This window comes from Pantherophis guttatus, chromosome 3 (genome assembly GCF_059756535.1).
Source record: "Pantherophis guttatus breed Tessera chromosome 3, ASM5975653v1, whole genome shotgun sequence".
NCBI classification, from domain to species: domain Eukaryota; kingdom Metazoa; phylum Chordata; class Lepidosauria; order Squamata; family Colubridae; genus Pantherophis; species Pantherophis guttatus.
This window is the reverse complement of record NC_142065.1, coordinates 44,721,459-44,745,064: the sequence shown is the minus strand read 5'-3', so window position 1 is coordinate 44,745,064 and position 23,606 is coordinate 44,721,459. Positions and strand designations below refer to the sequence as shown.

The 23,606-nt window shown below is 38.1% G+C and overlaps 1 protein-coding gene across 1 annotated transcript in view; it reads left to right on the top strand.

Annotated features, from left to right (window-relative positions):
• Positions 1-23,606, top strand: part of MAPKAPK2 (MAPK activated protein kinase 2) — a 69,310-nt gene that overhangs the window by 31,257 nt on the left and 14,447 nt on the right. Inside the window, exon 2 of the mRNA XM_034414368.3 lies at positions 22,695-22,834. Within this exon, the coding sequence (XP_034270259.2) occupies positions 22,695-22,834 (140 nt within the window). The remainder of the gene's footprint in view (positions 1-22,694; positions 22,835-23,606) is intronic.

The following is a 23,606-nucleotide window of genomic DNA, read 5'->3' as shown; positions in this document are numbered from 1 at the left end:
ATCAGTTATATCTATTGGAAAGGTATAACAAAACAGGAGTTGAATGTATTCTTGGTTATTTATATCTGGCCAGAACTCAACTTCACAAATAACAATAAAAAATAATATTGCTCTAAAACTTCTTTATTATATATTGGTACACATTTTCCTTTGTTCAGGTCATGTGTTCCTTTTAATGTTTCATGTGGTTTCCATTTTCAGTTATAATTCACTAAATAACCAGTTGACATAACAGGTTGTTTTCAGCATTTCAATTTTCCTGCCTTGATTTGAATGTCTCTTCTTTTCTGTAATGACATCAATTTGCTCTCATTTATTTGTTCCTACTGCTGTCAGTGTCCTGTACCATTTCTCTGAAAGTTGTTGAGTCATAACGGCTTTGTTTTCATCTGTTCTGTCCACTCCTAACTTAAGCTTTTAACACTGTGGCTGCCTTTTTGATTTTAGATTTTATCCAACATTGCCTCAGCCTTCCCGGACTTGGTATCCTGCAAAACTGTTGTACTTTATCTCCTAGAATCCATTAAAACATCTCAAAAGAAAATAATGGCTAACAGCTTCCATATTGTTCTAAGAAAATTATGTTCCTATAGTTACTAAATGTTAAATTTGATTTTAGGTACTCCATATGTTGTATTAAAAAGACCTTCCTGGTTGCAATAACTCTTATCCCAGTTCTGAATAAATAAAGAATATAATCTTAAGCATAAAGTTTAAGAATCAAACTTTATGTTTTTTATCCTTTGGGAGGGGGATTTTTCTAAGATCACAGGTTGCTGTTGTCTCACTCACACACTGGGTTGCCTTATTACGAGATTATGAAATTTAGTTATAAATGCATATATTGGTCACAAAAGATATTTTTTATTACTATCATATTGTGAATGGTTGCTAACTTAGGCAGTTAATAGAGGAGTGGCTGTAATTTGACATGTTGCTGTATTTTTTTAAATATTGGATTTTTTTTAATTACTATAAATTGTCAGGTAGGTGTCTAGGTAGGTGAAAATTGTCAGGTAGGTGTCTAACTAGGTGAAAAAGGCAAAAAAATTCTTTGCATATGAGAAAAAAATCCAAAGTGAAGCACTTAACTTCATTGTAATCAAATGCATAATTGTGAAACACATCAAAATAAATTATTGCCAAATATGTTATTAAAGTCAGAGGTTAAAATTTCATAACTGTAAATCTGGGCCTTTGTTAGATTGATTTGCTTAACATGTAATTTGAAAGCAATTTGAAACCAATAGTTGCAAACCTCATCCCTCCATTTTAAATTGAACAATCATGAATATTAAATTTAATTCAGAATAAATATGCCACCCCTACTTCTAAGGGAAACTTTAGCTCCTGCCCTAAAGTTTTGTCATACAAGTACCACCGCATGAAGTAATTATGAGAGGCGTTTTATTCATAGTGAAAGTAGCCAGTAAGAAGATTAGAGTGGCAATGTACTTTCAGTTATGTGCAGAAGCGTTAACTTGTAATTAATATGAATGAGCTTGGATTTGGCAAGTTTTTTTAAAATTGTGAAATACTGGAGGATTATTTTAGCATATTCGGCAGAATTTGATAGCACATGTTTGATATTTATTTCTATTCTTCTAACTGCCATTTTGTTTGCATCCTAGGCCTTCCCCTTTTTTGTTTACAGTGGGTGGGAAGGGAGTTTCCATTACTAGTGGAATAGGAAGGATAAAGAGATGACTATAAAACACTCACATAGCATTAAAAAAGGGATGTATTAAGAGAACCATCATCTTTGCTTGTTGAAATTACTGCACTTTGAAAAAAAGTGACAAGCAAAATTGAAAAATAAGCATATGAGAGAAAGTAATTTAATTCTGGGAATCTTTGGTATTACAAGGGTGCAGGGGACAGGGACATATTTGAGGTGTGAATTGGACTCGGACAAAACCTGATTCCAATTCACGGTGCAGGTTTGATAATTTTGGAGTTTATCCCAAGCAAGCAAAAGGTTCTTCAAACAGCCCCAAACCCCCAAATGAATTTGGATCGATGGGGTGCCACCTCAGATTGATTTAGTTCTTCCTAATAAAAAGAAACATTAGGGTGGGGAGAAGGGGAGAGACTAAAACAGGTGCAATTTTGTAACCAGAAGCTCAAATTTCAGAAATAGTTTTACCTAAAAGCAGCCCAAAATGAGTGAAGCTGTGCTCTCTGCAGCTTCTTCAGTGGTAGCTGATTCCCCAGAGGATGTGAGGTTTCCCCAAATCTTCACAATCATTTGAGCAATGTCTTGGAACAAAGCCTTGTTTTTCATTAAAACTTTTTAACATTGCAATTTTAGGGGTTTTCTTTTATTAAAATACTGCAATAGTATTTTGCAGTGTGGAAAAGAAACTACATCAATTGTTTGCCTATTAGCAATTCTCAGAGGAAAAGTGGGTCAGACAGCACGAAATCAATTGCTAAAAATGATACAGAAGTATGACCTTTTCCATTGTGGCATAAATATTCTTGGGCAGTAGAGTATAAAAGCATCCTGATATTAAAACATTTCCTGTTGCACAAAAACAATTAAACAGCGTATGATATTTTCCCCACATATGGAAGAAAACAAATTCTAGCAATTTTTTTAGATGAAATACCCACAGCTTTTAATATTTTTATTTGATGGAGCAGGCGTCAATGTAAGGCAATGTATCAATGGTGGGTTTCAACTAGTGTAACAACCGGTTCACTTTGCACACGCTTTGCCAAACTTGCACTCCGCCCAAGCGCATTGCATTTCAGAACAGCTGAGGTGAGGCAATCCGCTCTGCCGCGCCTATCAACTGGGCCAGGGGTGAAATCTACTTACCTTCCTTACTGGTTTGAAAGCACGTGCGTGTCACATGCGCACGCACACCTTCTGTGCATCCACAAAACCTGCGCATGCGCAAAACCTTCTGCGCATGCACAGAAGATTAAAAAAATTACTTCCTGGTTAAAACTAGGAAGTAATGACACCCGGGTGGCGATCGCTACCAGATTGCCGAACCACAGGGAAAAATCGCTACCGATCTGGGAGCATTTCACCCCTGAGCTGGGCTAAAAACAAACGAATATAGGTAGGCATAGTGCAGGGGCAGGCAGCAGGGCCCAGCTGATGGTCGGAGTGAACCGGTTCGCACTCAGCTCACCATTGCTGCTACCGGCTCGCCCGAACCAGGGCAAACCAGTAGAAACCCACCACTGCAATGTATGTTATAATAAGTGAGGTTACAACTATCAGAAACTAGTTTTTGGACTATGGTTATTTCTCATGAGTGTAAATTGATGATCATAGAACAGAAGACTCAACAATGTTTAAAGTCAGAAACATTTTAGTGTCATAATTTTAGTGAGATTTAAACTAAGTGTATTTAGGACTGTGCAAGTATATTCTGTAATTCACCAAAGCACATATATGAATCTCTATCTGGAAAACAGACATGAAGTCCAGTTCATTGAATCATAGATTGTTATAGAACTGTTTTCCACATCGTTGTTGGTGTTACTTCTTGGCTTTAATTTCCCAGATATGGAGAAATATTGCAAGAATGAAGGTTGTTGATTGCTTACTCTTATCATTTGTCATTATAATCAATATATTATTGATTATAATAACTATCAATACTATCAATTTCTTTTACATTAGAACAGATTATAAATTGTTTTCAGAGGTGGGTTCGGTCTTTCCTCTTCCCAAGATTTTGTTAACTTTTTGGACATATACTTTTAATAAGATTGAAGAGGTAGAGAATGGCATTAAATTTTGATCTTAGATTTTTTTTTTTAATTTCATAAAGGATGACTAAGAGATTTACAATGCAGTAGCACAGCTTGGAGAGAAACGTTCCTGTTTACACAGGCTGTTTTCAAGCCAGGATGCAGGTTTTGCTAACTGAAGGGGGCTTCCCTGGCAGGTGGCTCCTATTTAAGTACAACTCACTTTTCTCCCTTTGTCCTTCCGGAGGAAGCTTTTGTTCCATCTGAAAAGCCTGAATAGCTGCCACATCTGTCATTCTGTAAGAGTGACCATTTGTGTCTGTTTGAATAAAATACTCAGCAGATGCCCTACTTGGCTGAGGGCCTCAAATTGCCTATGGTCGACGTATACCTTGAGTATATATTTATAGCTGGTTGCAGGATGCAGGTGCACCAAATCTCTTCTCAGTATTATTAATTTTTATTTATGTCACCCATCTCCTCTACAAGGTGATTCTAGCCCACAAATATTGTGCCTTAATCTCTTCCCTGAATTTCTGATCTACTTTATAGGGTTGACAACTGTAATAAGAATGATCAAAAATTATGCTATTATATCCTCTAACCAGGTTTTTCTGATTCTGTGAAATAGTTTTGTTGACTGTTCCAATGGAGATTGCATTCATGTGACTGCAGGACCTGCAAACAGTTGTAAAAGCGTGCTGGTTGCCAGGAGCCCAAAATGCAATCACATGACCATGGGGGAAGGGATTCTGGCAATCATAATAACAAAATCCAGTCATTTTGGGGGTCCATCATAACTTCAAACAGTCACTAAGTGATTGACTAAGTGGAGGACGTCCTGCAAGCGAAACAATCTATACTTGAGCCCACTCAGTTTACAAAATATTTTATGAATTCATGTTTCATTACTTTTTGTAATAGTTTGTATTGATTTGTGTCATTAAGTCATGTTAACTGTTAGCCATCAGATACATTTTCTCCGTGACAATCTGTTCATAATTTGTTCCTTCAGATCTTTGAACAGCGCACCCCTTGCCACTGCATCCATCCACTTTGCTGCTGGTAATTCTCTTTCTGCTTTTGCTAGCATAGAGCCTTCTCCAGAGAGCTAAGTCTTTGCATAATATGTCTGAGGTAGGATAATTTAAACTTTGTCACTTGTGTCTCAAGTGAGAACTCTGAGTTGATTTGTTGGATGATCCATTTATTTGTGTTTTGGCTGTCTACGGTATTCTCAGGAGTCTTCTCCAACAGCAAAATTCAAATGCATGAAGACTCTTCTTATCCTTCTTCAAAGTCCAACTTTCTCTTCCATAGAGGATCACAGGGATTGTCATTAATGTAGCCTTTTCAAATATTCAATGCATAGTATTCCGTAGCGTCTCTGCAATCTGAGCAGTTCTAATGAAGGGAAGCTGCTTTCGTGACATGTACAGTTGGATGATACATCTTTTTTGTTCTGAGATGCAGTGGCTTTTTGTGAAATGTGTGGGTGTGTGTTTTGTAGCTTCATTAATTAAATTACAGCCTTTTATTGGGAGCAAAGCAAACAATACGACAAATGCTCCGTTAGACTATAAAGGGCAAATTGATTACTGAAAGGCTAGAACAAGGGATACACTGGAAAATACATAGCACCTGGTAAAATTATGGAGCAGCTGGGGAAACTGGAAACCAGGTTTCTCTCCAAATGTCTGTTCAGATGTTCCAAACGTGGTGTCCTTGGTCTCTGTGACAGTTTCACATTGTCTCAGAGTTTAGCACCAACATTTATGGGTTTGTTTTGCATCTGAGTATTTGTTTTTCTTGTCTGCTGTTTATCTGGCTTTATCAGTAAAACACCTGGAATGTAACTGCAGTACAATTATATGTTGGTATTAGAACAGCTGGAGTGGAATATACATACATACATAGATATACACCGTGTTTCCCTGAAAATAAGACCTTGTCTTATATTTTTTTGAACGCTGAAATAAGTGCTTGGCCTTATTTTCGGGGAGGTCTTATTATTTTGGGGTGCGTGGAGCAAGACGGGGCTCCTCTTGCCATCTTACCTGATTTCCAGCTCTATCTCCCTAACCCTAACCAAAGGAAATGGCAGGGACCAGCTGTGCATGTGTTTAAATATTTTTCAGAGGGGCTTATTTTCTGGGAGGGCTTATTTTTTTGGAGGAGCTTATTTTAGCACATGCACTCAAGCCCGATTGGGCTTATTATCCATTATTTTGGGGGAAACACAGCGTATATGTGTGTGTGTGTCTCTGTGTGTGTGTGTAAAACATATATGTAAACTTGTTTCGCTTAAAAGCTGCAACAAAGAAAGGTGTGTGTGTGTGTGTGTGTGTGTGTGTGTGTGTGTGTGTGTGTGTGTGTGTGTACAGAGAGAGAGAGAGATTTCTTTGTTGCAGCTTTTAAAGGAAGCAAGTTTGTTAGTTTTTATCCTGTCTGCAGCATTGTTTCTTTTATATTCTGATGGTGAATCTTAAGTATATGAAATGGGAAGGGTACTCGTGCAATTATGTCATATGAATGTAATGTAGTGAAGTTGGTTTCATTCATTGCCTCCTCTGTAGCTTATGGATCAAAGTTAAATTGCACTTTTAAGAAGTCACAACAAGCTTTGAGCTCCTTTGTGCTTCCCTTTCCACTACAAGCAGCAATCTGATCCAGGAAGGAAGCCATGAAGAGAGATTTCTGAAGGAGTGACACTTCTCTTTATTTAGCAAACTTAAGACCTATGCCTATATTTCTCATGTGGGAGTGAAATTGTTTTATTTTTTGGTCCTGATATCACCTATCATCCTTGCAGGATGTTACATCTTTGAAGGGATCTTCAAAGATAAAAGATAAAAAATATTTAATTTTTTATTTGTTTTTAAAGGTATACTTTAAGAACTACTGGAATCTTGGCATTTAACATGAAATAAAAGTTAGATATTAAAAGCAATCACACATAATGAAGAAAAACAAAGCAAATAGTTAAAGAACTATTTGAAAAGGATTTTCCCAATTTTGCAACTTAAACTCTTCAACAACCTCAAAAATATTAGGACTGCTTTGTAAACAACTACATTCAAGGTGTGAATATCTGTGTTAGAAAGGTGACTGAGGTGGACTAAATCCCTGGTCTACTTGTTTTCATAATAGCATTCTATATATGAATAATTTATGAACATGCCATGTTTTCAGTCTCATTAACTACCTTATCCTCCATAGAAAGAAGACCTCCATGGTTCAGAACAGGGATAAGAGTGCTAATGACCTTGAGAGGTTTGAAGTTTCTTCAAAAGACTGGAGAAACCATAGTACAAAACCCCTGGGGAGTATCTCTTTAGATCGGGGGTGGGCAAATGTGGCCCTTTTACAACCTGTGGACTTCAACTCCCAGAATTCCTGAGACAGCTTGGCTGTCTCAGGAATTCTGGGAGTTGAAGTCCACAGGTTATAAAAGGGCCACATTTGCCCACCCCTGCTTTAGATAGAAAATACCAGGGGAGAAAGGATGATCAGTATCATTTTATGAGGAAGTAGCAAATGTAAGTTTGATTATCCTATATACACTTCTGTTTCTTAGTAAGGGGCTTACTAACGGGCTTTTGAATCTAATAGACTTTTGGAAGCAGTGTAAAGGGTCAGAAAGGAGAAATTGGGAGCATAAAATTGTGAAAATGAGGCTAATTTGTTGTCAAGGATGTGGTTTAAGGTTTTTGCAAAGACAATCTCCCTATTACTTCTTGATGAACATCCCTACCTGAATTTGCTGTTAAATGACTTAGTGCAACAAGAATATTTGGGATTTGGTAAGGACATAATAGAAGATGGCTGACCTGTGGCAATGGCATTAAGAGTCTAAGAATAGAAAGAGGAATGGCAGGAAAATCGCTAATGCAAGATTGCTATCTTATAAAGAGTTCAGTTATATCTGGATGTCTATGAGATAAGTGTTCTATTGAAATCAAGCGAGGTAATGCATTGGCTTCTTGAAACCTCAGTTCTTTAAAATCTAAGTATATGTAAAACCATTTCTGGGTTTTAATTCGAAGTGTTAATGCAACACTATCAAATAAAACATGGGAGAGGAAAAAAGGCCATAAGTCAGTTTCCTGTTTAAACCTAGCTTAATCATGATTTCTTCTTTCCAAAGAACTCTGGGATATGCAGTGCTATTAAAGGGGATCTTCATTGTAGCAGGTTTATGAGAATCTTGATTAAGTTACAATATCTTGGATTTTTTTTTTTGAAGGAAATCTTGACATTTAACCTGGTTTAACTGCAGAGATTCTAGCAATGACCACTTAATGGATATTGGTCACCTAGTCCATTTAAAAAATGTTCTTATACTCAAACTCCATTCCCATCAGTTGTGGCTTGTTCATAGTTATTCTACCATTTTGAAGAAATGTATTTACCCAGTGCCACAGAGCCAATCAGTTTTTGAAATCTCAAACTAAAAGCCTTTCCCATTCATTTTCAAGACTTTTCTATCATTGTGTTGTCATCCCCTGGCAACAAAATTTGACTGAAAAATATGAAACTCTTTGGAATTTTAAAACTTGTAGCTGGAATTTTGGACTGAGGTCACATTCTTTAAAATGCCAAATGCAACATTGCCATTGATGATGATTCTTCATTCCACTCCTATTTTGGGATGTGAACTGTTCCTTATTCCTGTGGCCCAATAGGAAATGAGAAGAGTTGTATGTTTTTGTTGTATGGAAACGAAACAATTCTTCAGAACCAGTGCTAAACAGTTGTTGATTTTTAAAGAAAGATTACATTGAAGCTGAATTCCTACCCTCTATGGGTTGTGGGTCTGGTAACAAAACATTAATCTACTTCTGAAACTGTTTTTGAATATTTGTCTTGAAAGGCAATGATGGCCCATCAATAACTTGCTATGAATATTTAGAAGAACTCTTGGGACTTTTACTCCTTGAGCTGGTTTGACTTATTTTCTACTGGGAGCTGACAATGTGCTTAAGATGGCTGATTGATTTGGTAGGCCTTCTGTACTACCACCACTGTTTAGAAATCAGCTAAATTGTTTACTCTTTAAGGCTGAAAGTAACACAATACAGGCTTCCTTTGTCTTTCTTGTTAGAGGAATGGAAAGAAGTTTCAAGCACAACTTTCCCCTTGCTATTTGTCTTTCCTAAAGGACAGAAATTTGGAAGTAGGGAGGAAAATTACTTGGGGTCTTGGTGGCTGACAGATGGAGAAAAGGTTCAGAGCTGCTGGTTAACTGTGAGAAGACTTCTAGCAGTGTATTTATGGTTCTAGGATTTTTTTCCTACATTAATTTACTCTGTAATAAACTCCTAACAGATCATGCAATTATGCAAGAAACAAATATAGTTACTAAAGCTCATTCTCATGGTCCAATTTATCTGATCAAAAAGTTCATTTACGGTATATATTTGCACGGGGTGTAATATTTGCAATAGCAATAGCACGTAGACTTATATACCGCTTCATAGTGCTTTTACAGCCCTCTCTAAGTGGTTTACAGAGTCAGCATATTGCCCCCAACAATCTGGGTCCTCATTTTACCCACCTCGGAGGGATGGAAAGCTGAGTCAACCTTGAGCCGGTGAGATTCGATTTGCTTCAGCTAGCAATTAGCTGAAGTAGCTTGCAGTACTGCACTCTAACCACTGTGCTACCTTGGCTCTTAACACTTTAATAACCTGGCAGCAGGGTTTTTTTTTGTTCTGTGGCACAAAAGTGCCACTAATATCCTGTGAATTTCTGTTGGCTTTATCCTTGATTATGTAGTTCACAATTTATACTGGTTTACTAGACTGAGTAAGATTTAACTTATATTAAACTGACCTTCAATAACTTGGCTAAAGTTGGGCATAGAGGTGGTATTCAGCAGGTTCTGACCAGTTCTGGAGAACCGGTAGTGGAAATTTTGAGTAGTTCGGAGAACCGGTAAATATCACCTCTGCCCCCATCTATTCTCTACATCTCGAGTCCCAACTAATCGGGAGGAAATGGGGATTTTGCAGTAACCTTCCCCTGGAGTGGGAATGCAGATTTTACAGTATCCTTCCCCTGCCACGCCCACCAAGCCACACCCACCAAGCCACACCCACAGAACCGGTAGTAAAAATTTTTGCATCCCACCACTGATTGGGCAGTATTAATTCAATAAACTCTTACCATAACATTCCCTGAACTATTTAGAGAAGTTGGAAAGAAATGTAAACAAAAATGATGGAACTTGAGTGATGCCTGCTTGTCACCAAACAATGTATAGTCTTATAGCCTTAATCTGCCATATGACCTTTGGCATTATTAAATTAAGTCCTGAAGTAAGAAAATAAAACCACTAATGGTGACCGTTGTTATATAAGGGATTAACAAGACATAATCAGCCTGTTAGTTATTTTGATATACTGTTATTTTAAAAATGAGTTCCCTGAAGATCAAGCTAGCTAGTTGATGGTATTGTGAAACTATCTTTCTACTGAATCTGGTTGCAATAAAACAATTTGCATTGTGTTTCTATTGTAACTGAGGTATTTTTCATATGGGATCAAAGAGGTCTCTGTAGGTCATATCAGAATTCAAACAATCCTCCATTACAAAATCTGGTTAATGAACTATTGCATGTATCTCTTTATTAGTAGGCAAATATTCTGGTATTCCTTACTCTAGGCATAAACAATTTTAGTGCTGGTAATCACATTAGAACCACATTGGACTACCATGGGATTTCTGCTTGCTTTCACAATAGTAACCATAACCATGAGGTGAACTCATGCAAAGACACACAACCTATTGCTATGGTCTTTTCAGTTTCATCGCTTGATAGGCAGATGAACACAACTTGAAGCAAACCTCTGTAGTCATCTACAATTTTTATTTTCAAAAAATGCCATGAGAACTATTAGGACTTGGAGGTATTCTTGTGAATAAAGGTGAGACTAGAGACTGATATTCTGCTTTCCATGGACATTCCTTTTTAAATAAAAGATTGTTTCCTTATTTTTTTTTAAAGTTTCATAATACAAGGAAATCCAAATGAGATGTCTGCAAGCACCTGAGTGTTCATATGGATGTCTATATATTTAACACACACAAGGATCAAAATAAATCCAAGTTCTCTGTTAATATATGTTGAAAGATGCCAACTTTGCAAGGTAGTCCAGGCAAGAAGTACACTCAGATGAACTAACGCTGTTTCATTAAATATTACATTAACAGAATCTTGTAAGGCATATGTGCCAGAGATGACACACCAAACCCTCTCTGTGGGCACGTACGCCGTCACACAAGCCCAGCTCCATCGCGTTTCTCCATCGTGTTTCTCGCCTTTGTTTGTGGGGAACAAAAATTTGAGGAACTAAAAAAAAAATGTGCGAAACAGCATTCCACCTTCGTCGCAATACATTTGCTGTTGCTGCCTCCATGGCCTGTCCCCTACTCTCACAGCACCTTGCGCGGCACAGTGAAATGTAGTGCAGAGCCGCAATGCGACTCTGTGCCATCTTGGTTCGCTCTGGCCTCCTGGATGTCAGGTTTTTTTCCTATAGAGCTGCCAGTGTTGAGATGCCCCCCCTACCCACCAGCCTGCTGAGCTTCGGTGCACCAGACATTAGATTCCCACCATCCAGCACCAGTTCAGGGGTTCCTCCCCCCCCCCAGGAAAGGAGAGCGAAAGAGAGGGGGGGAAGAGAGAGAGAGAGAAATAAAGAGAGACAGAGGGGAAAGAGAGAAAGAGAGAGGGAGGGAAAGAGAGAGAAAGAGAGAGGGAGAAAAGAGACAGTGAAGGAAGAGAGAAAGAAAGAGAGGGGGGAAGAGAGGGAGGGAAAGAGAAATGATATTGCAAAAGTTTTTCTTTTTTATTGTTGCTAAACGTAATATTTCAAAAGCAGAAAAAAATGAAGGGGCATAAAAGTGCATTTATCACATTTTTCTTAGAACAATTAGCTGAACTCTGCCTTGTTTATCATTATTTTAGGTAGTAAAACCTCATTATTCAGGTTAAATTGTGGTGTCGGCACTTTGTGATAAATAAGTGGGTTTTGGGTTGCAGTTTGGGCACTAGGTCTCTAAAAAGTTTGCTATCACTGCCCTAGGTCATACCATTATAAATGCCGATTAAAGTCAAGAAATCCACCAATCTTGACAGCACGTAAGTTGATGGCCGATCATCAGAACACCACACAAAAGTGGTTGGAGGCGTGGAATAGCTGTTCCCCCGAAGATGTCTCCGAGCATATCAGTCCTAGTAGTATACCTCCAGGATTTAGCCTACCCCGACACATATGGGTGACATATAATAGAATTAGAACAACTCATGGGGGGTGTGCTGACTCCCTGTATAAATGGGGAAAGACACCTTCAGCACAATGTGATTGCGGGGCCCCTCGACAGACTATCCAGCATATAGTGAGGGAATGCCCTAACAGAAGGTATCCAGGAGATTCTAGGGACTTCCTCTGCATAACAACGGCAGCTACTGACTGGATCTCCAAACTCGACATTAAACTTTGAAATGTTATTTCTGTTTTCCTTTTAGGTTTTCTTACTGCTTTTTTATTGTTTTAATTGTTTTTAACCTGTAAAAATGAAGTGTTTTAATGCTGTGTGTGACCAGCCATACACTAAATAAATAAATAAACCATTATAAAAAAGACATAATAGACTGAAATTTGAATAGAGTTGCTAATTTCTGAAAGAAAACAATGTATGTAGCAGAAGGTTCTCATCCAATTTTCAAAAGCTTGGAAGGCCAAATATTAAGGTTAAGCATTGCTGCTATTAATAGAGGTAGATTTTTTTCCCAATCACATGGCCTTGAAACTCAAAGGCCATACTTGGGATGGGTGGTGTGGGGAATCTCCCGATTTCACAGGCAGTTCATGAGAGGGTGTGCAGTAACTTCCTCTAGCCTCTTCTGACTATTATGTCCTTTGCTTTTTATAGTGTTGGTGTTTCCTGTTTCCGTATTGTATTTAGAATTCTTTTGATGGAACAGAATGTTTATCATATAGACAAGGCTGCCTGAGAGCAATTATTTTTAAAAGGGGTTTTAAATACAGTTGATGATTAAGATACCTATAATCGTAATGTTAAAGGAAAGGAAAGCTAAAAGTAATTGACTCCAACCTTCTGTTTTGTTTCCCAGTCATTACACTGCATATCACTCCCTCCCTATACAGTAAATATATTTATTTGATTGTAATCATTTGCCTGCTTTCTGTTCTGATCATCTAGGATAGGGGTGTCAAACTCAAAGTCCAAGGACCAGATCCGGCCTGTGGAGTACTTAGATCTGGCCTGCAGGGCCACCCTGGAAACAGCGAAGGACATACCCACAGTGCTTCTGCCAGTGAAAACGGAGCTTGGGAGCCCTCCCGCATGTGGCCCTCCCAAGCTCCATTTTCATTGGCAGAGGGTTGCAGGAGGCCGTGGCAGCAAAAAATAGAGCTCAGGAGCCCGTTTTCTCTGGCAGAGTTCTTGGGCAACCACAAGTATCCCCGACACGAGTGACGTCAAGCTGATCACGTCCACCCTGGCCTCCTGAGGTCAAACACAGCCCTGATGTGTCCCTCAATGAAATTGAGTTTGACACCCCTGCTCTAGGATCTTCCTGAATGGACACTGTAGAATTATGACAGTTGGGGCAAGGGGAATGTAACTTCCAAGGACAGTGTAATGGTATGTGGGAATGACCTTGGGAGGCAAGGGGAAGAGATGTTGCCTAGGGAACAATCGCAAAATGTTGAGGGTGGGGACCTGAATAATGGGCAGAGAAAGACATTTAGAAAGGATCTGGCCCTTACTTATCAAGTGGTAAAAAGAGACAGTGGGAGATTTGTGCTTTCAATCTTGCAAGATTCTGTTAATGTAGCCTTACAATCAAGTCACTTTGTCATGTTTCCTGTCTGACAGCCTCCTGCTGTCACCCATATTTTATTTATTTGCTTGCTTATTCATTTTGATTTGTGTCCTACTATTCTGCACAGAGGTCACCTGTATTTCTGCTATGTTTTTTTTTTCAATAGGAGGAAGCATTGTCAACATAGTAGTCATAGTACTGTTGTTAATAACAACACCAAGACTGGCACCAGCATTAGCACCAGCACTACCATCTTGAAAACAGCTGCCAAAGTACTTTGGTGGTTAGTGTCTGGCTCAAATAACATAGTTCATATTATGGAAGTTAAGATCAGTTTATCTGTGGACAATTGCTATCACCCATGGTGTGACACCACATCTAACAGCAAATATATAACTGTTAGATTATTGTTGTCCTTCACCTAAAACATTTAATTCATTCCCTGTCTTAATATGGCATCGATATTTATAAAATCTCCTCTTATTACTGCTTTTCTTCCTCCTTTTAGTAGGTTAATTTCTTTTACAAGAGCATTTAATTCTTTCAATAATTCTAGCATTTTCTTCGCATGCAATCAATTAAATATGTCAACTGCTGTATAGAACGTGTAGTTTTAAAGCTAAGGGAGGCATCTCCAGAATGTCAACTCAATGCATAATACAGTCATATGCTGAAAAGACAGTTAATGTGTGATGTCCGATAAGGAATGGTTTATTATATATGAAATTCATGCAGAATTCAGATGTTTTAAGATTTTTCTCTCTTAGATTTCAAATCATATATATTTATAATAGTTACAATGTGAAATAATCAATTTTAAACAATCCAAAGTTAAAAATGCAATTAAAATAACCCACTTGATTACAGTTAAGTTAAAAGTAGTTACATACAATTAAATATTAAAAACTTTAAGAAAAGCTATAAAACACTTAAAACCACAATTCCTCAAAACCGTGAAAATAGTTCCTTATCCTCCATACACAATATGTAATAGCTACAGCTAATTAAACACCTGATGAATATATATGCTTTAAAATGGCATCAGACATTTAGAAGTCTCCATGCTAGCTTTGTTTGAATGGCTGTGAATTTAGTGACTAAAGGCATGTGCAAATTAGATTTTTTAAAAAGTTGTGACTTGTGCAGCTATGTGCAGTGCTGTATGATTTGTAAAATCAAAATAGTTTGCTTCAAAAATGCTACAAGAATATGTGCGTTCCATCCTTTTTAAATACAATATAACATTTGTATTGTATGATACTGTTGTTTAATCATAGAGCAGAGCACATATCCTTTAGTATCTAGTGTTTCTAAATAGGGCTTTGTGATCCTGTTCCACACTACATATTGCTTTTTTGACTATTTGATATGCTCTTGATTCTGAAGGCTTTTTCTTTTCTTCCCTCGCTTTGTAATACATAGCCAGGATTTCTGCCTGTTTGGCCCATGAAGAACTTTGAAGTTCAAGTGACTTCATAGGCATGAGAGTCCCTCCTTGTCATCTGTTTTTAAAGCTTCTGGAGTGTGCCTTGCCTCAGCCACAGTTCTCCATTTCCTCTCTTGATCGCCCTAGTAGCTGACTTGATCCTAGATATTCTGCACTTGCCAAGTGCTGCATTCTTTCCATACACTGTCATTGACTTGTGGGTCTGGCATCACTGGTGGCAGGCTGGCCTCCAGGGAAGCCCTTTTATCTGCCTTCAGCAAAGCGATTTCTTTAACTGAATGCTTGAGAGTTTAATGCTGAAGGGCAGAAATGTTACGTGTCCTATCTGTGGATACCTCTCCTCCTCCCCTCCCCCAAATTCTTACACTGTGGACTACGGGGCTTGGAGAATCTTGATGCACACCTGTGCCTGTACTGACAGCTGCTATATCAACCAGCAAAGAAGAGTTGAGTGAAAAAAGATAGTCTGACTGACCTATTAGGCACTTCACATATTACTTTACTTACTTTACTTTTAGTTTTATTTAATTTGTATACCGCCCTTCTCCCGAAGGACTCAGGGCTGTGAACAGCCAACAATAAAATACATACATACAAAATTTAAAAAACAGAACTAAAATCAAATTAAATAATTTGGCCCAGACAGATTAAAACCCCAATCAATTTAAAACAGATTTAAACTTTGAAAATTAAAAATATTAAAATATTAAAATAGTTTAAAAATTGTTTAAAAAGAGGGAGAAAGTTAGGCCAGGCCTGCCTGGTGAAATAAAAAGGTCTTTAGAGCGCGGCAGAAGGTGCGCAGATCCGGTATCCTCCGTATCTCCGGGGGGAGCTCGTTCCAGATAGTAGGTGCCCCCACAGAGAAGACTCTCCCCCTGGGGGCCGCCAGTCAACATTGTTTGGCCGACGGCACCCGGAGGAGCCCTTCTCTATGAGAGCATACCGGCCGGTGGGAGGCTATTGGTGGTAGTAGGTGGTTAGAAAACTGATTCTGAAGTCTGCTATTTCCTTTTAATTTCTGTATCTATATTTTGCCCTGAACTGGAGATAAACGGCATCAGACTTCTAACTAATGTTGATGAATCCAAGAAAAAGAAAGGGTGTGGGGATAAATTGTTAAGAAAATAATAATGTTTGAAATGGAAGTAATTCAGGAGGAGGAGCTCCATGGATTAAAAGAACATTGGAGTGGTTGATTGGGAGCTGCAACTGCATTTGCCTAACTCTGATTGATTAAATAATTGGTAAATCATCAGCTTGATTTACTGCAAAATAAAAATTGCAGTAGTAAATGAGCAGGATGAAGGGAGTGGTTTATTAAGTGATTAAGCCTTTTATGTGGCTTTCACTATTAGGTTCATCAGGTTTTCCCAATGTATGTTGAAATTGCAATTCTCAGAACTGTAAGCCATTGTGAGAATCAAACACTTCCGGAGGGCATCAGGTTGGGAAATGCTGACCTAATCCATGCTTCTATGATGCTCCATTGAAGTTTACAAAAAAGACATCAGATCAAAATAATCCCCTGGTATTTGTCCCTTTCTTCTAATATTAGCAATATACAAAGTGTAGTTTCGTTTAATGTTCTTGTTTGGTAGGAAAAGCTTCCAGGGATGAATTAGGTAAAGGAATTTCAAACTTGTTTTGGATGGAATTAAGGGAAAAGCAGCTGCCAGGGTGGATTGGATTATAACACTTCCCCCGTTGGGAGACGCCAAAGCAGTCAGGGAGAATCTGACTTAGGATAAGAACTCCCACAATCTGTCACACGCTTTGGAAGATCTTCCACACCCCAGTTCTTCCCCTGCGTGTTATTTTCTCCATATACATCCTACAATTAAAGTTTATTGTAAAAATATTTCTATTGTTGCGTCCCAAATACAACCATGAATGGTAACACTTTGTTAAACTTATTTGCTGCCCATCTTGCCATGGGTCTACTCCAGGTGGCAACACTAGTTGTACTTCACAGACTTTGAAGAATATGCCCCTGAGGAGGATGTCAAAGATGGTGAAGGTTTTATCCTGTTTTTTTTCCTTGAGTTTATTATGTCAAAATGTAGGAGGGAATTTAAATGATTAAATGCTTCTACATTTTTTTTAAAAAAATCATTTAGGAAAATTAGGTGTGTCTAGAACTCTTTTCTTTGACATGCTCAATTTTTTTGGTATGGAGAATGTTTTTTGTATGGAAGAACATTCAAGACAACCGTGAGCCCATGACAGTCTGAAATGATACAGGCCAGAAACACATTTGCTAGCTAAGTAGAAGGAAATTTTTATTATATCTTGAACTTTACACTGTAATACTTTTTGACAGTTTTCTGGCTAAAGGTCAGGAAAGCTTGACATTAGTAGAAAATACTTACGCCCAGGTGCTGGAGAAGATGAAATTCCCTGATAATACCTTTGACCGCAGAAAGAAGCTACATGTTAATATGCTGATCAGGCTTCCCATGTATGGAGATGAGATGGCAACATTTGCACAGTACTGGGAGACTGTTTTGGTAGACTTTTAACCATCCATGTGGGCTTGTCACAAATTTTGCTATAATATTAAGCCAACTCTCCCAATCTTTCAAGTTTGAGGTTATGTATTTCTTTTGATGTTGTCTGCTTGAAAGACAGAATTTATTTTGAGCCCTGACTGCGTGACCTGAGAAGCTAAGTCAAATGCTGGCTATCATGTTTCCCCGGTAAAACCTTCTTTCTCTTTCTCTTTCTGTCTCTTTCTCTCTCTTCTCTGTAAAGCGTGTTGTTCTTTGTTAGAGAGGTTATTCTTGTTAACATCAAAATCTAAAAACAATGTATACTTTACATATAATTAAATGAATTAGACCCCAGAGACATATTTCCAAGTCTAGAAAGCAGTAGTTTGCTAAGGTAACATACTGTAGTAGTTTTTCTTTGCCAAGGAAGCATTGTAACCCCAAACCATAGCTGCCTGTCTGAATATAACACAAATTCCATGCAGAAGGAGAAACTATCACATGATTGAAAGTTCCTCTTAAAACAATCATCCAGGAAAACATTAGATTTAGCCAGCAATACCAGCATGTTTATTGGCTTATATTTTCTGTGGGGGTGGGGTGGAGGAAAATGTGTTCTGCCTTGATTTCTGCTAAAAAACTGGGAAAAGCCAAATTTTGATTCCAATTATAGTTGGCATCTAATTTAGATTCCATGAAACATCCCAAAAGTTTCAAATGTAGACACTTCAATGTTATGTATATATAAGCAGGCACAGTTTACACTAATTAACAAGTTTTATTCCCAAAGGTGGAAGCTATTAGCTGCACATAGATAAATGGTGGAGGATTTGCTAGGTTGATAAACATTTCCTAGGAAAATAGGAAAGCCATGATTTAGTATCAAGCAGTAAGATCTTTCTTGTAAACAATCTGAAAAAGTCTATGTCACAAAGAGGCATATATTTAATATTTTAATTTTTCTCATCTGGTGCCACACCATTTATGTTGCATTACAATACTCATCAGAGTCATTTCTTTCAAGTGAAATTTTCACAGATGGAATTGTGTGCTTTGCGCACTTCCATTCTATGGTAGACAAAGGGATCCCAATGAAAAAGTTAGCTAAAAGATTTCAGGGGGATAGAAGGATCCCTTTTTGAAAAAGGAAAAGTTATAATCTGGGGAAGGGATTGAATGACCAGCAAGGAATATGCTTCAGGTTTATGGAAGATAAGATATGAAGAGAAAACATTGTCCTCTCATAGCAATAGCTAAGTGTCAGTCAAAGATGCTGAAAGTGTGAAGTGAAGCCATTTCAAGGTAGCCTAGATAAGAAGCACAAACCATGAGTTAAATTGGCACCAACTTTATTGTAGGGTTACAGTAAGACAATCTTCCAAGTTTGAAAGCTTTTCTCCCCTTTCTGAAATGCTTCCCATGTCCCTTTTTTTCTGTTGGCTCATAGTATGGTTCAGTGGTGGGTTCCTACCGGTTTGCATCGGATCGGGCAAACTGGTAGCGGCAGCGGGAGGCTCCGCCTACTCGCCCGGACACTTATACGAATGTGCGTGTGTGTACGAGTGCCCATGAGCAAACCAGTAGTGACGGGTTTTGAAACCCACCCCTGGTATGGTTGCATAGTTTGCAGCTCTTCCTTTCATTTCCCAAAGTCATTCTCACATACCATTATAGAAAGATTTGGGACCAAGAAAAATACCTCAGGCAGGACATAGTTGGAATTATAGCATTTGTGTCTACCAGATGTCATGATGACTGCCAATTTGGTTGCTTGTATATGGGGATTAGGGGGGTTAGACAAGGTTGTAGTAACTAAAGCTCTCAGGAGCCATTTATCAGGATAGTAGTTTGTTGGAGGAGGTTGAAGTTGCCCTCATGTGCTCTTACCGGTAAGATGGCCAGCATGGAAAAAGGATGCCACACTGGGCAAGATTTTTGTCTGATCCAGCAAGAATTTTCATTATCATTTTTCTATAGAAACTACAAGCTAAAATTTTTAATTTTGAATATAGTTATTTCTACGAAAATTGGATTTTTAAAATAAGTCTTTTTTATCCCTGAAAGACTCAGAGCAGCTTTCACATTCAATTACTTTTTAAATTAATAATCACTCAGACATGAGAAATAAGGAAAACTCAGGATTACTGAATGAATCTCAGGAAGGGTATTTAGTGTGGACCCCCTCAGTGATACCATTTTGAAGAGGAGAATGCAAGTTATATAAAAATGTGGGAGTATTAACGTATGGATGAACTTTTGCCACCAGGTGGCACAATTGGCTTTGTATTGGGGTGCTTTCCTGTCTGTCGATTATATTCATTACAATCTAAGAATGTGTATGATTTTTTGAGTTAAATTTATAAAATATAAACCTTTAAAGATAAGGGAAAAATGTATCAATACTATGGTTTCTAAAATGCTAATATTAATAAATATAAGGTTGCTTAAATTGTATATTCACAACCAGTGTGGCGTTGATAAACAGCTGCAAAAACCATAAATTTTTTGTTACTTAATAAAGGTTTCTGTCTTAAGCTTAATATTTTAACACTAAGGTCTCCACTCTATATTTACTTGTTGCTGTTTATGCATATTAGAAAAAAAAAATAGAAGTCATTCAAAATAGTTGAATGAAGAAATAGATACTTTCCCCTTTTTTGTACTTTGATCAGTTTATGATATTTATAAACACGTAGGCCCCCTTAGAAGCCACATTGTAGGTGTTTGTATTTGCTTTGTTTATAATATATTGTATATATAAGAATAGTTCTTGCTTGAATTTGGTTATGTGTCTACTACATGTGATAAAATGTTCTTTCTGCTCCATGACATTTCTAACATTATTATTGTATGATTTATCTACTTTGGAGATTATTGGTGGAATTGTATACTATCAGTAAAACATTATGTATCAATTTTGTTCACAGTTCTTCCCATTGTTGTGTTGTGACTATTTCTATTTTGCATCATTAAAGATTTGCATCATTTTATCATTTGTTTTCGCTGTCTCTGTGTCATATTTAGGAAGGAGTTTGTAAATGTGTGGCGATGCATGCAATAAAAAGATTCAGAAGTTCTGTGGATCTTATGTCAATATGAGCGCAACATCTCTCCAGTATTTATTAAAGTATCCCACACAAGTTTTCAGTCTTCTGAGTCTGGAACTTTCTCTACTTTCAGCCTACTCTTGTAATATGCATTTGATAACTTTTAAAAGCAACATGTACAGAACTGGAACTGTACACCATTTCCCTTTAAATACCAAAGACTAAGTAGTGCAGATGTCATATTAACACTACATGGGAACAGTTGGGCCAATTAATACACTTATATAAGTATAAAAAGAGGTTTTTATACTTATGGTTAAATGGAACCATTACAGCTTCCCTTTGTTTACATGTTCATCTTTTGAAGTTGCAAGATTCTTCATTTCTCTGGAGAGCAGAAGGCTTTTATTTTAAAATTCTGGAAGCAATACCTAGTGATGGCATAACAAGTGGAATCTGGAAAGTGGAATCTCTCTTCCAATATTCAGTTACTGCTGATTTTTTTTTCTTCTGATCAATCATGTCCGATTCTCAGACATTGCCTGGACAAGTCCCTGCATTTTTCTTGGCAAGCTTTTTCAGAAATGGTTTGTCATTGCCTCCTTCATAGGACTGGCCCAAGGTCACCCAACTGACATCCAGCCTGATGTCTTAATCACTACACCAATTCACACTTGTGATGATCCAGTACAGGGGTCTCAAACTTGATTTCATTGAGGGCCGCATCAGGGTTGTGTTTGATCTTGGGGGGCTAAGGTGGACGTAGCAAGGGTGGGTGTGGCCAGCTCGATGTCACTCCTGGGTGCCTGTGGTGGCCTGAGTGCTGTGCCAATGAAAACAGGCTCCTGAGCTCCGTTTTCGGCTGTGATAGCCTCCTACAACCCTCTGCCAGCGAAAACGGAGCTCGGGAGGGCCACGTACAGCCCTCCCAAGCTCTATTTTAACTGGCAGAGGCACCACGGGCCGGTCCTTCGCTGTTTCCAGGGCAGCCCACGGGTCAAATCTAAGCACCTTGCAGGCCTTGAGTTTGACACCCCTGATCTAGTATCAAGCTATAGAGAAAGTCCCTTGCATTCTGGCTTCCTTCTCCCTTTCTTAGAGGAATGCATGCAGAGAGAACTTTAATTTGTCTGTGCTTAGTACAAATTAAGCTGACCACAGAAGATTCTGGTTAAGAATTGTCATTAGGAATTTCATCAAGATTAATTTATGTAACAAAGTTGCAGGAGCCTGGCCTCTTTTCATATCTGCCATATTTATTCCTATTGAGCTGATTTCATTTTCTGTTATTTTAGTTATGGAAATGGTATGAACTGCAGAAATCTGGGCAACATTAGATGGCAGCAAAGAGATTCAGAAAATTCCAGTTCGTTGCTGGCAACTGCGAAATCTAACACAACCACTTCTTCACTAATACACATATCCAGAGTCTATAGGTTATAATTGTCCACCACTAGAGGGCACATATGTTTGCTTTATTATAAGCCGAGACCTTTTTAAAAGGCTCAAAATGTTTTGTAATTTAGTTTCTTTTTGTGAGGCCCTTAAAATGATTTTGAAGGTTTTGATTGTGTCAACTTATTACAAAATGAGAAATATCTATCCAGGAGGTGAATTTAGGAAAGGGCTTTAAAAACCTTAATACCCCCCAAACCAGGGGTGAAATTCAGTAGGTTCTGACAGGTTCTGGAGAACCAGTAGTGGAAATTTAGAGTAGTTCAGAGAACTGGCAAATACCACCTCTGGCTGGTCCCAGAGTGTGGTGGGAATGGAGATTTTGTAGTCTCCTTCCCCTGCCACACCCACCAAGCCATGCCCACAGAACCGGTAGTAAAAAAATTTGAATTCCACCACTGCCCCAAACCAAAGAACAAACTAGGGGAAAAATTGCCCTATCTATTCCAGGAGTGCAAAGGAAGTACTTGGAAGTGTCAGATGTGTAAAAATAGTGAATCATTCATTTTTAACAAATGTGTTGTTATGGTAGACCATGTGAAATCTAGTTCCCAATTGGTAAAGGAGTTGAGATTCTAATCTACAGTATCCTATGGTTAGTGATTAATGTTGACCAAATATGCTCTCAAGTGTGCTTCCCAAATTAAGGGAGATATCCCTCTTTCTTCTCTTGTCCTTTCTAGATGTTGCAAGACTGTCCAAAAGCTCGAAGGGAAGTTGAACTCCACTGGAGAGCATCTCAGTGTTCCCATATTGTGAAGATCATGGATGTCTATGAAAACCTTTACCAGGGTCGAAAATGTCTCCTGATAGTTATGGAATGGTGAGTGTCATTTGTTGGTGGGGGGAATGGAAATCTAGAGGCATAGGGGGGGCCCCTTTCATGGAGATGTTCTTTTTAATTCCATTTGCCTTATGCCAAAACAAAGCATGTAAGATAAGGGTTTTGTAAACAGCATAGCTGGATAGGAAGAATATGGTTTTTCACATTAATTAGCCTTGGCCACTCAGGGCTACATAACCAAGGTCAACTTGTTGAATCAGGCTCATAAAGATAACAGAAGTCAAATTCTATCTGTCAAGGGCCAGATAATATATTCATTGCTAAGTGATTATGTCAGCACTTTTGCAACTTTTTGGATCAGCTGAATTCTCTGGGTAGTTTCCAAAGGTAGTCCCATCTCATACTCAAAGGTAAATTAAACCATCCAATCAATTTAAAGTCATAATTTAAATATAAAAGTAAACTTTTTTTAAAAAAATAGGACATATTATTTTAAACTCGAGCATATTGCAGTTTAAGCAAATAAGCTTCCTCCAGCTGAAAGAGGAAGAGGGAATGGGAGGTATAATAAGACCTGGAAGAGAAGGACAGGGGTAAGAGGATGTGGAATGATTCAGCAGGATTTGCTTCTTTCATTTTCTACTTGCCCAAGTGTGTTGCAGCAAAGTGCTAACTCCGTTCTACATGTCTATGGAGATTCTCAGTCATCCAGGTCATGGTTGTCCCAAAGGTGCTTTTTCCAGAGGACTTTCTGGTTTTTTCTTTGAAGTCGTTTCGCTTCTCATCCAAGAAACTTCTTCAGCTCGGATTG